We start from the raw sequence: 13029 nt of genomic DNA, 5'->3' as shown, positions 1-13029 counted from the left end.
TATACTTGACTTATAGAGGTACCTAAATACTGATTGAGATATACAGCTAAGTATGCATTCTTATGTGTTAAATTTTATCTGTCATGATATGCATATATTACTGTTCATATGTTACATGTCCATGTATCCCATTGAGGTGAATCTCCTTCGAGATAGCCATGTTTAGTAACGACGTGGACGGTTGAACATCATGAGTCACATGGCCAATGGGCACGGAGGGCTGTGATACTTCACGGATATTTTCCAGATTCATGTCCGGATGTTTTGTGCTAGTTATCTCGAGGGATATTTTTGTGATGGTACAATGCACTCGGTATCACAAAAACAAAAAAATTATCAAAATTGCCGTCGCTCGTCGATTTCAGTGATACTTCCGATAACATTGAATTTCATTGTTTGTTTATACTTTTCAGGCATCACAATACCAAAAAATATTATCGAAATTCGAAACCATGCTATATCTTTGGCCTTAATGACACTTCCGATAATACTTATTTTTTGTCAACTTCAACTACACTTGCGGTAACATTTCCTGGTTTGCTGACCCGGTTCGTTACGTTCATCACATATCAAAACCGTTTCCAATTGAATTCTCCTCCCTTTAATTCACATAAACCCTACAATATTGTTTTTCTTTGAGATTTTACCCCAAATTCTTGCATTTTGGAGTTGATTCATCACAAGATTGAACCTATATATCGATTGAGTTGCTCCACAAACTTTTCAACTTCTGATCGCAAATCCCTGATACGGGCATGGAGGAAGACGATAAGAAGAAGATGAAGATGATTCGAAAAGAACAGAAAGATCTTGATGATAGACTCAGCTCCTTACCAGACAGCATTCTGAGCTATATACTCTCTTTTCTTGATACAATTTCTGCAATTAAAACTTCCGTGTTCTCCAAACGCTACAGATTTCTGTGGACATTCTCTCAGATTCTTGATTTCAAGCTCTTTCGACCCTACCCTTATTTTTCCAACCCAAATTATCCCAACGATATTTTTGATCCCAAGGGCCTCAATGTCCTTTCTTTTCAGGCACAAGTTAACCATGTGTTGCAATGCAGGGAGAACAGTAGTCTCAAGATGTTCCGCCTTTCACTGCATGTGGCGGCGGAGCCGGAGTTCATTAGAAATTGCATGGATTATGCAGGAAGGCACAATGTGCAGCATCTTCGAATCCGTGGTTACACCAAAGGAGGTTCTGTTGCGCTGCCGATACCGTTGCTCATTTCCCTCTCGTTGACAAATTTGGACCTGAATAATGCTGATCGTTCCAGTTTAGAGTTGCCTAAGTCACTTTCCTTGCCCAACTTAAAGATTTTGCGCCTCAAGAATTTCAACTTCTCTGATAGCAATTATAACGGGGAGGTGTTTTCGGGGTGTTTGAGCCTTGAAACTTTGATCTTGAGCAAATGCTCGATTAGGCCTGAGGGTAAACTCAAAACTCTGGGTGTTCATTGTTTGAAACTCAAGAATTTGGAGATATGGTATTGGAGGACTCCTTGGATATGTTTTCTTGAGCAGAGTATTTGTGTGAATGCTCCTGCACTTGATTTCTTTAAGTTTCAGGGTCATATAGCCAACGTGAAATTCCATGGTGGTTCGCCCTGCGTTAACAAAGCATGGATTGATCTCTGCTGTCCCACCGCGTGCAGAGAACCGATAGTAATGATGAGAAGTGTCTCAAAAAGTTTCATCGATATGATTCGACAGCTTAGGAATGTTAAATCCCTCTCCCTATCGTTGAGGACAATCGAGGTATATACATTGATCTTGACGTGCTTATAAGGTCTAAGTGAGGTGAAAGCTGTAGTTTCAAATAATAGAATACAGAGTTGTGGTTTCTTTTTGTGCTCTATGATCAGCTTGATTGTGTAGTTTTTGTTTCTTCAAAGCCTATAACTTATATGCATAAAACAGATTACGGGATTTGTTTGTTAAGATCTTGTAGCTTTATTACTCAATAACACCAATATGCAAGTAAAAAAAGTCTTAATCTACGAAATACTACAATTTTAAAATCATGTTACAACCTCAGGTGACTCGTCCAAGAGTTTTAGGTGTTTAATTTTAAAATAAGATGTAAGAACTTTTAAGTTGTTAAAGTAGTTTATAAACTCGAAAGTTTAGCTCAACCATTTCTATATTGCACAAAAGACACATAATTGCATTTCTATTTGTGCTCAGGTTATGTCTGCAAGTCCTTGTTTGCGACCATTTATGTTTGAGAATTTGAGGTTCTTAAGATTCACAGCCGAGGAAAAATATGGAGAGATGACCATACCAATCGACAAAGTTATGCAGCTAACTAAGAGTGCCACCTCTGATACTTTGGTGTTTGATGGTTCTAAGGTATTGTTTTTGTCCATGGAACTTTTGTTTTGAAAAGTACTTCTATAGGCAAAATCAGCAAGACAAGATTGACTAATCTTGATGTGTCAAGTTTCTTTTGCCACAAATTTTTTATTAAACTTCCAATGATGCTCATATAATGCCATCTGCAATTTGTGTATCGCAGAAACATGCTGACATGTTTCGCATACAAGATTGTTCGTGTCATCTTGAATTCGTTAGAGGACCTAATATCTTCTGCAATCGCTGCACCTATAATCTGCACTTCATCTACACTGACCCGGCCATCATCTATTTATTACTGACCACAAGAACCATTGGAGATAACATTTGGAGGTTTGCTTAGGGTATAGGATAACTAGTTGATAATCTTTCGAAAATAAATTCGTACGATCCAACAATCAAGAAGGGACTGCAAATGATAACTGGGATCTACCCTCCCTACTATAAGATGCCCTTACACACTCGCTGCACTGATGGATCGTGTAAACACTTTATTTTGATGCATTAAAATGATGCTGATTTTACTATTCATTACAGAAACAAAAAAACTACATACTCAAGTGTTCGAAGGTCAAATATAAGAAGGGTGCACGTCCCGTTGCTATATCAATACATGTTTTGTCCTTTTTACTTGAAATCTCTCCTTCTGCAGAGATCTTAAGTATTGAAATACCAAAGGTATATCTTATATTCAGCGAGTTCAAAAATTTCTTATGGTGACCTATGTGATTGATTGTGCTTTTGTTTCAGGTTTGATGTGACGATATTACAGGGTAAAGGGTACCGGAAAATCGAAAAGGTACGTATTAGCATTTGCAGATGTATGAGAAAAACGTCTTGTTATCCTTAGTTCGAGAAGAATGGTACTTGGTACAAAATGCGCCAAAATTCTGGTTAGTTGATCCTTGACGGAATCCATTTCTGTATTTGAATTTGAAGGAGACTTGAAAGTTTACACGATCCTAGGTTGAGTTGTTATTTTTCATTGTTATTATGACCGATCCTCGATGGATGATTGTGTATGTTGCAATCAAAATAAAAGATATTTGAATTACTACAAAGTCGCAAAGTAATGAAGTATACAAAAGTGCACGGGACAAGACAGACCAGACACTAATTTTTGGAATGTATATAAATGAAGTGAATTTCTACATCGCAACTATGTTATATGAAATATAACACAAATCAAAAGTCTAATATTATTAATTAATAAATGACGCAATTAGAGAAAATTTTCAAATTTTGAACCATTAAACTGTTCTTGGTCTCTTAACTGCATATTGAAAATTTGCGACAAGTGTTTGCTCTGAATTTTGGGTTACCGGTGGCTATGTATAAATAGTGGTCCGCTGGAAATTACAATAATGATTATTTTAGATTCATAATTATTATTATAATAATAATATTATTATTAAGAGATTGATTTATATTAGATATAAACTAAATAAGAGATATATTTTTGTAGCGACTGCGAGTTCTCACGTCAAAAAATAAATAAATAAATAAATAAGTAAGGGATATATTTTGTATCATATCAAACATTGAAGTATAAGATTGAAATAGTATATATTTTTTATTGAAAATATAGCTATATTTATTTATTAATAATTAACTAAAATATAAATTATAATACGACGAGAATTTATTACATATATCAATTCATTTATTACATATAATAAATTAATAATTCATTTATTATGTAACTTAGAGACAGTTTTGACATACAAGCCATAAAAGTAATTAATTTAATAATGTGAGGAATTTTTATTTTTTTAAAACGGAAATCCTAAACAGTGATTTTTAACGGTTAAAATTTAATTCTCGAAAAAATATATAAATTTGAATAGTCTAAACGGCGTAAATTTTTTTTATTGATTTTAACCAATAATTGATTTTAACAAGTGATTTTTTTTAATGTAATTTACCCAATAATTGATTTTAACAAGTGTTTTTTTTTCTCATTTTCTTTTTCAAGTGACTTATCTGTATTAGTTAGCATAGAAGAACTCCAACAGTTATATTCTGAAAATATTTTTTATTTGATGTAAGTATCCATTGATTAAATTGAGTTTGGTAGATTTTGTATTTTACCACTCCAAAGCAAGCAATTTATAAAAATTATTTGATGGGTTACGACCCAAAACACTATTGGGCGGGAGCATAGTTATAAGACCCGCGCCAGTTATTTTCTGGACACAGCTAATTAATAAAGCATAGGAAGTATTTATTGGGTCCATTCTTATTATTATTTAAGTGTGTTTAATAAGGTCAAAAAATCTACTAAAGTCACAAGAAGTTCAAATCCAAAAAACTTTTCTAATATTTATAAATAGTTCAAATCACTTCATTCTTAAGGTATGCCCTATTTCTAACACAATAGCACTTTGTTCTCGATTATTATTTTTTGAGTAATCACTGATTTGAACAACAAAGTGTCTTCGTCGGGAACTCTTCCGACACATCTGGATTTGTTTTTTGACGTAGGAACAATCCACCGAAGATCGTGTCTGAGATCATACAAGTAATAATTGATATTCCGGATACTGTGAAAGCAATCTTTCGAGTACGAATATTTTCTGGTTACATCATTGAAATAAACGTGGTACGTGGTTTGTTATGTGAAAACAGGCAGTGTTGTGCTTGGTGTTGTAACACCAACGATAACACATTGCAGCGAAAATTAAAGCGTAAATAAAACACAAGTAAATAATTTTGCACGAGTATAAAAACTCGTGCGGGTGCCTTAGGACTAAATATCACTAAAAAACGTAAGATCAGTCTTACAAAACAAGACTAACAATTTTACGAAAAATCAATAAATCCAAAATTTTTAAACAGGTTGAGAAATCAAACTTGCATCCTAAATAAATCAGAGTGAAAACAATAGATGCAACTCCCGTAACCTAAATTTGAAGAGACACGAAAAGATCTTCGAACAACACAGTTCCCACAGTGTTGTCTCTGATGTCGTCAACACTAACGGCAACACGGGGACATGCAACAACGAAGGTTGCAAAAACCTTGCTTCAGAATCTTCAAATTCTTCAATGGAATTCTTCAGTATATGCACAGGGAATTGTACATCTGAAGCATTGTCTCACTTGTGCGTTGAAATCTCCTTTTATAGATTGGAATCCAAGTCTTAGAATATTTAAGATTTAATTATCTTTGGGTTGTTTATCTTTTATAGTTTCTGCTGTGATTTCTTTGATTTTGTTTAATTAAGTTAAATGCATGCTTAAGCTTCTGATTAGTAGGTGATCACGATGCGGGTCCTTACAAAAATACTCGTAAAATTATTATTGCACATCGTCCATTACTAGTTTAACCAACCAAGAAGAAAAATCATCATTCACCCAAATATAAGAAGAAGGGATAGAATAAGCAAAACGAGCAATATAATGGACTACTCTATTAGTTGAACGACGAAGCAAGACCAATAACGTTGACTTATGATAGATAGATAAATCCAACTTAATTTTTTTATGTATCTTTCTTATTATTTATTTATTTATAAATATTATTGCAATTATTCTAGTTACATTTTTTTTTCTAAACTTTATACTTTTGAATGTGCATCATTTTTAATATTGAAGAACTAACAAATAATATATAACTTGAGGGATATTATAATTTTAGGGATGAGCCGAAAATGAAAAAAACCAATAAGAAGAGATTCATTGTATTTAATGTCCATATGTTAATGTTAATAATTGATATTAGTCATTTAAGATGGACAAAAAAATGACTAATGAACCCACAAAAGAAAACTTCTAGCTTAAATATTGAATAGTGAAGGATATAGGGGGAAATTCACCATTGGAAGTGGTATATTTATAATATAGAAAAATATTATTGCAATTATGCTAGTTACATTTTTTTTTTCTAAACTTTATACTTTTGAATGTGCATCATTTTTAAACAAATAATAATATAACTTGAGGGATATTATAATTTTAGGGATGAGCCGAAAATGGAAAAATCAATAAGAAGAGATTCATTGTATTTAATGTCCAAATGTTAATGTTAATAATTGCTATTAGTCATTTAAGATGGACAAAAAAATACTAATGAACCCACAAAAGAAAACTTCTAGCTTAAATAGTGAAGGATATAGGGGAAAATTCACAATTGAAAGTGGTATATTTATAATATAAAAAAATAGAAATAAAAATAAGATGGACAAAAAAATGACTAATGAACCCACAAAAGAAAACTTCTAGCTTAAATAGTGAAGGATATAGGGGAAAATTCACAATTGAAAGTGGTATATTTATAATATAGAATATAGAATAGAAAAATAGAATAGAATAGAATGTAGAATAGAATAGATAGATAAATAGATAGATAGATAGATAAAAAGATGTGCATATTATTGATATGATGCTTGTAAATTACAATCATCACGATTGAATATATTGATAATATGTTTTCATTCAAAGAAAAAGGCAAAAAAAAAAAAACCAATAAAAACATGCAAGAAAAAGTATCATAGTAATTAAAATTTTGAGGGAAAAAAATGACATGATAATTATATTAATGACATGACTGCATCATTTATTATCAACGTGCAATATAACATATGCAAATGTCAATTTTTTTAAGGGAGAATTGCTTTTTTGGTCCTGTATGTTTATCACTTTGCGATTTTAGTCTTTTATTTTAAATTTTAGTTTTAGTCCGCTATCTTTATTTTTTTGGCAATTTTAGTCCTTTTTTCCGACGTGGCGCTGACGTAGCACCAATTCAGTGCTGATGTGGAGCTGACGTATAAAGTGCCACGTAAGCATTTTCGAATAAAAAGGACCGAAATTGCCAAAAAACAGAACGTGCAGGACTAAAACTGAAATGTGAAAATATAGAGGACCAAAATCGCAAAGTGACAAACATACAGGACTAAATTTGCAATTTTTTCTTTTTTTAAAAGATGAACAATTGTCAAATTCATTCACCCGAGTAACTAATTTTATGTCATATAGAATTTAAATATATTTGTTCATATAATTAGTATGGATATATTTTCTAAAAAATTTCAAATTAACAAATTGGTGTTCCAAATGCAAGTCAAATACGTCATCACTTATCAAATTCAATGTCATTAATTGCATGCAATAATACTTGTTGGAATTAGACTAACTGGTAAATCAAATTGTGGACGTAAATGTAAAATCAATCAAGTTAGTACCAAAAACTAACAATGGCAATGCTTATAACCTATATCTATATCAGTAAAATATACAAATGTCACTTTTTTTTTGCAAGTAATTTTGTGTCATATATGTACATATAGTATTACATAGAGAGTTACACATACTATTAAATTAAGAAAATCTCTTATGTTAAAAATTATTTCTTTTCAATATAGCATTATCCATATATATATATTTTCTAGAAAGTTTCAAAAAACTTGGTGTTCCAAATGCAAGTCAAATGTATCATCACTTAACAAATTCAATGTCACGCACGCATGCAATTAATTTCATGCAATAATAATTAGGGAAGGTCAACTTGTTGGAATTAGACTAATTGGAAAATCCATCAAGTTAGTACCAAAAAACTAACAATGGCAAAGCTTATCATTTGATGGAGTTGAGCCTGATCTTGTTCTTGTATTTCGCCGCCACTCCAGCGACTTGCTTGAGCAATGAAACTGATTTTTCAGCTCTGCTAGCTTTCAAGAAGGCCATTGGTGATGATCCATTAGGGGCTCTGAGGTCATGGAATGATACTGTACATTTTTGTGAATGGGAAGGAGTTTTGTGTAGCCGAAAACATCGAGGCCGAGTCGTATCTGTTAACTTGATGTCCCGTGGCCTTGTGGGATGTCTTCCACCGCATTTAGGTAATCTTTCTTTTCTTCGAAAGTTTATACTACAAAACAACAGCTTTTACGGTGAAATCCCGGAAGAGTTTGGTGGATTGAGGCGGCTCCAAGTTCTTGAATTTAGTAATAATTCTTTCAGCGGAGAGATACCAAGAAACCTGTCCATGTGCTCAAATCTTTATTACCTGAATTTGATCGACAACGACCTCACGGGAATCATAATCCCGGAGCTAGGCTCTATGTTCAAACTTGAATATTTAGGCTTGGGATCAAACAATCTCCGTCCAGGTAATATTCCATCATTTATTGGCAATCTCACCAATCTTGTTGGACTATCTCTGCTTAACTGTGGGCTGAAAGGAGAAATACCCGAATCACTTGCCCGTCTTCAGAGCTTACAGCTTATGGATTTAATGCTTAACGATTTGTATGGCGGAATTCCATCTGGTTTATATAACATTTCCAGTATATCTTATTTCGTAATGGGCTACAATAGACTCCAAGGAAACATTCCATGGGATATAGGCTTCACACTTCCAAGACTCAAGTATTTTAATTTGGCAGTGAATTATTTCCATGGACCCATTCCACTTTCACTCTCAAATGCTTCCTTTCTTGAAATTATAGATTTATATTCAAATACATTTACAGGGCAAAATCTAAAACATTTCAACACGCTTACATCTCTTCGACAACTCCAAATTTTCTCAAATGGTATGGAGGGAGATATTAACTTTATTTCATCTTTGACAAATTGTAGCCATCTTAAAGTACTAGATGCTTCCTATAATCTTTTTAGTGGTTCTCTGCCAGACTCCATGGCCAACCTTTCAAGTCATCTTTTCTACCTAAATTTAGAACAAAATCAAATACATGGAGTCATTCCTTGGGGTATTCAGAACCTCATTCGTCTGGCCGATATCTCTTTCGCAAGAAATTATCTTCAAGGTTCTATTCCTTCGTGGTTTGGAAAACTAAGAAAGGCACAAATAATTGACCTGCATAGAAACGAATTGGCAAATGAGATACCATTTTCTCTAGGTAACTTGACGTTGTTGAGCCAACTTTACTTGGACCACAACTTCTTGATAGGAATGATTCCCAAAAGTTTAAGTAATTGCACCAACTTGCTAAACTTAGATCTTTCATTTAACAATCTCATGGGGTCGATACTTCAAGATGTTAGCAGCCTTTCATCCATTTTGCTTTCACTTAACTTGGCCCACAACGCCTTCACGGGTTCTATTCCACCAGAAGTAGGTTCTCTGTATAATCTTCTAGAATTGGACTTGTCTGACAATAGATTATCAGGAGTTATACCTAGCACTTTGGGCAGTTGCCTTGCGCTGGGACGACTTCACCTGGAAAACAACTCTCTTCAAGGACAAATACCTACGGAGCTTGATTCTTTGAAGAGCTTGGAAGACTTGGATCTTTCACAAAACAATTTGTCAGGGCCCATCCCAAGTTTTCTAGGAAATGAGTTATATCTCAAGAATTTGAATCTGTCCTTCAATAGGCTGCAAGGACAAGTGCCAACTCAAGGAATATTTCAAAATAAAAGCGCGATTTCAGTGGAAGGAAATGAGAATCTGTGTGGAGGTTTAGCTTTCCTAAACCTTCCTCCCTGCTCATTTGCCATAAATTCCAAGAAGAAACATTTCACAAATCTACTGAAAATATTGATCCCTGTGTTGGGTGCAGGAGCTATCTGCCTTACATTTTCAAGCATCTACACATTCATTTATAGAAGACGAAAATTAAGGAGAATTCAATCTTCGATGCCATCATTTGAATACATGTTTTTGAGGCTCTCTTATGCAGATCTGCTGAAAGCTACTGATGGATTCTCGGTATCCAATTTTCTTGGCTTAGGCCGATTTGGTTCTGTTTACCTAGGAATTGTTGATGACAAACAACTGTCAATTGCGGTGAAGGTTCTCAAACTTGACATCAGAGGAGCTTCTAAAAGCTTCATGTCTGAATGCAATGCAATAAAAGAAATTAGACATAGAAACCTTTTGAAAATATTCAGTGCTTGCGAAAGCATAGACTTCCAGGGGAACAATTTTAAGGCATTGGTTTATGAATTCATGGCTAATGGAAGCTTGGACAAATGGTTGCATAATGATCATGTTGAAGAAATCGAATGTGAAAGCAGCAGAAATCTTAGCATAACTCAAAAATTGAATATTCTCATCGACGTTGCATCCGCGGTGGAATACTTACACCATGGCACCAATATCATCGTCATTCATGGTGATTTGAAGCCAAACAACATTCTCTTGGATGAAAATATGACCGCGCATGTCGGCGACTTTGGATTGGCAAAAGTGATTTCGAACATATATCCAGCATACGAAGGAAGCAGCAGCTCCATGGCAATCAAGGGTACCTTTGGTTATATTCCGCCAGGTATATATGGAAGCCTTAATTTTTCAAAATCCAAAAAAATTAAAATTCTCTACTTCAATATTTCATAATATCGCAAAATAGTGAAATAGTATTAGGAACCACGTTATTATATTTGTAGAGTACGGGATGAGCAACTCCATGACAATGCAAGGGGATGTATATAGCTTTGGGATTCTTGTGCTGGAGATGTTCACAAACATAAGACCAACAGACGATGCCGCACTTAATGGTCATTCGAGCCTCCACCATTTAATGATCCATGCTTTGCGTAGCCAAGAGATGAACATCGTGGACCAAATCTTTGATTTGCATGAACACACTGATCAAAACATGGAAATGAAGATCAAGAATTGTCTGAACTCTGTTCTTGAAATTGGGGTAGCATGTACTATGGAGTTGCCGAAGGATCGAATGACGATGACTGATGTTGTTCTTGAATTGGACAAACTTCGAAAGGTTTATTTGGCTGAATGATTCTCCTGATAGTGAAAAAACTTTTGGTTTGTGATGTTATATTGAGTGTCTTTCTTTCCAAAATTTGACCAATAACTTTAGTTGGATTTACGGTTTTCAATTGTAGTGATATAACAAGGAGTATCGAACACTTGACTTGACTTGCAGAGAAGTGTGGTTGGAATCTTGCTATATATGTGTTTTTGATTTTGTACCTCAAATCACTCAGAATTACAATTATGATCTAATCTTGAAGTGTTCAGAGAAAAAGAATAAGAAGAACAATGGGTTTAGGTATTTCGTTTTTCCTAAACCTACATCCACGGGAAGGCAGCCACACCACCGAGAAAAACTATGAAAAGAGAGTTTATACAAATAAATCTAATTATCTTCTACTATATACTAAGTTAGCCCTATAGAGCTAGCCAAAATAGTGTCATGGTCAGTTAATTTGTCCTTTCTTCTCTTTTCTTTATTTATTTTTAGTTATAAATTTTATCATTTAAATTTGCAAGTAATTAGTCCCTCAATACTTTTTCGAGAATTTGGAGATAAATTCTCAATCGAAAACTCAAGTTAATGATCAGTCCACATGTCATGAAATTGTATTCTGCAAGTAATTGTTTCCACTCCTTATTCCACATTTTATCAGATTTTTCCTTTAAATTTTATTTTATTTACCTTCTTAATTTTATTTCCTCTTTATCCACGTCACTTTTCTTCTCCTTCCCCAATTTAAAGTAAATCCCTAGCCACCCATCTCCACCCATTTGCATCTCTTCTCTCCCTCTCCGATTCCTATATTCCATCGAGATAGTTAAATCTCTCCCTCCTCTCTTCTCCTCAACGTCGAGAACCCACGCAAAATCCATGGTCCATAGGAACCCATCAATTGTGGGTGAAGACGAGCTGAAAAGCAAGCGAGAAAGTGAATCTTTTCTTATTTATTTTTCAATTTGGTCAATTTTTCATTCGATCTGTGTCGGAATGTTTTAATCTTCTCAAATTCTTGGAAATCAATTTTTAAAACCAATCGTATGTCCGGTTCTGAAAATTTATTTGTAAGTTTGACAATTCAAACCAGATTTAGTGAATGATTTGTTTGAAGAAAAAGATGTATATTTGGGTGATTATGATACTCACAAAATGAGTGCAATCTTTTTTGTGTCAACACTTTAATTCAAGATGAGTAATTTCCCCTTCTTACTGTTCATGTCATGAGAGATGTATAATGTATTAGTGGTATAACATTTGGAGTAATACTGTCATTCTTTGCTCCAATGCCCACGTGATTGATCTTATCTAAGACTTGCATTCTCGTGGCAAAATTTTTCCGGTACCTTCCCGTGTACATTTATATTTGTAGTATCATTCATTGAAATGACCAAAGTTTTACCAGCACAAGTATCACGAAAGTGATTACATCGTATTTAGTTTGGCCTTCTAATCTTGTTATGATTTCATTGGCAGCCTTTTTAGATCAAAATGGTTAATTTTATTAATTTTCCAAATTACCAAATGTTTTTCTTCTTTTCTTTACACTTTTTCTTTCTCCCAAAATTCACGCTTCCTTATCTCATCTTTGAGGTCTCACGCCCCCTCATGTGTCAATTGGAAAAAACCTCGCAAGAAAATGACAACCAATGGAACCGATCCACTGGCCACTGCGATACGACAAATGAATGTTTTGAAGCGAGCCGTGACGAGGAACAAGCAGAAGCAACGCATGAGATGAAGGCAGTGAGTGTCTCTCCAAGTTTTGATATTTTGGTTCGATTTCTCCAATTATTTCTCCGATTTGTGGTGATTGTTTTATTTTGTGTCAATTTTGTGTTGATTTATTGTAATTATTTATATTTGTGTTGATAATTCCTTCTAGTTGTATTAGTTTCATTGTTGATTTATGTTGGCGTGAAGGGATACTTACATTTTATTGATTTTAAAATCATATTGTTTGTTAGTGGTTATACTTCAAAA

At 33.9% G+C, this 13029-nt stretch overlaps 2 protein-coding genes across 5 annotated transcripts; both read left to right on the top strand.

Annotated features, from left to right (window-relative positions):
* Positions 1-521: 521 nt before the first annotated feature.
* On the top strand, positions 522-3361 carry LOC140884253 (F-box/LRR-repeat protein 25-like). Of its 3 annotated transcripts, XM_073290952.1 has the most exons (5): positions 522-1763; positions 2193-2357; positions 2524-2693; positions 2898-3038; positions 3111-3361. In XM_073290952.1, exons 1-4 carry the CDS (start codon positions 756-758, stop codon positions 3019-3021), a joined length of 1467 nt encoding a protein of 488 aa, XP_073147053.1. In that variant the 5' UTR covers positions 522-755; the 3' UTR covers positions 3022-3038; positions 3111-3361. The 3 variants fall into 3 exon arrangements, with proteins under 3 accessions (XP_073147053.1, XP_073147055.1, XP_073147054.1); XM_073290954.1 differs by lacking the exon at positions 2524-2693; XM_073290953.1 differs by lacking the exon at positions 3111-3361 and having other exon boundaries at positions 2524-3028.
* Positions 3362-7917: 4556 nt separating this feature from the next.
* Positions 7918-11235, top strand: LOC140883606 (receptor kinase-like protein Xa21). Of its 2 annotated transcripts, XM_073290146.1 has the most exons (3): positions 8115-8202; positions 8324-10599; positions 10718-11235. In XM_073290146.1, exons 1-3 carry the CDS (start codon positions 8183-8185, stop codon positions 11071-11073), a joined length of 2652 nt encoding a protein of 883 aa, XP_073146247.1. In that variant the 5' UTR covers positions 8115-8182; the 3' UTR covers positions 11074-11235. The 2 variants fall into 2 exon arrangements, with proteins under 2 accessions (XP_073146246.1, XP_073146247.1); XM_073290145.1 differs by having other exon boundaries at positions 7918-10599.
* The last annotated feature ends 1794 nt before the right edge of the window (positions 11236-13029 follow it).

Source organism: Henckelia pumila, chromosome 2, assembly GCF_033568475.1.
Source record: "Henckelia pumila isolate YLH828 chromosome 2, ASM3356847v2, whole genome shotgun sequence".
Lineage (NCBI taxonomy): Eukaryota > Viridiplantae > Streptophyta > Magnoliopsida > Lamiales > Gesneriaceae > Henckelia > Henckelia pumila.
This window is presented reverse-complemented; position numbering and strand designations above follow the sequence as displayed.

Coding starts and splice junctions, on each gene's coding strand:
- LOC140883606 (XM_073290145.1), top strand. CDS start 7,944: ATGGAGTTGAGCCTGATCTTGTTCTTGTATTTCGCCGCCACTCCAGCG. Junction 10,600..10,717: donor CTTTGGTTATATTCCGCCAG/GTATATATGGAA, acceptor TTATATTTGTAG/AGTACGGGATGAGCAACTCC.
- LOC140884253 (XM_073290952.1), top strand. CDS start 756: ATGGAGGAAGACGATAAGAAGAAGATGAAGATGATTCGAAAAGAACAG. Junction 1,764..2,192: donor TATCGTTGAGGACAATCGAG/GTATATACATTG, acceptor ATTTGTGCTCAG/GTTATGTCTGCAAGTCCTTG. Junction 2,694..2,897: donor ATTGGAGATAACATTTGGAG/GTTTGCTTAGGG, acceptor TATTCATTACAG/AAACAAAAAAACTACATACT.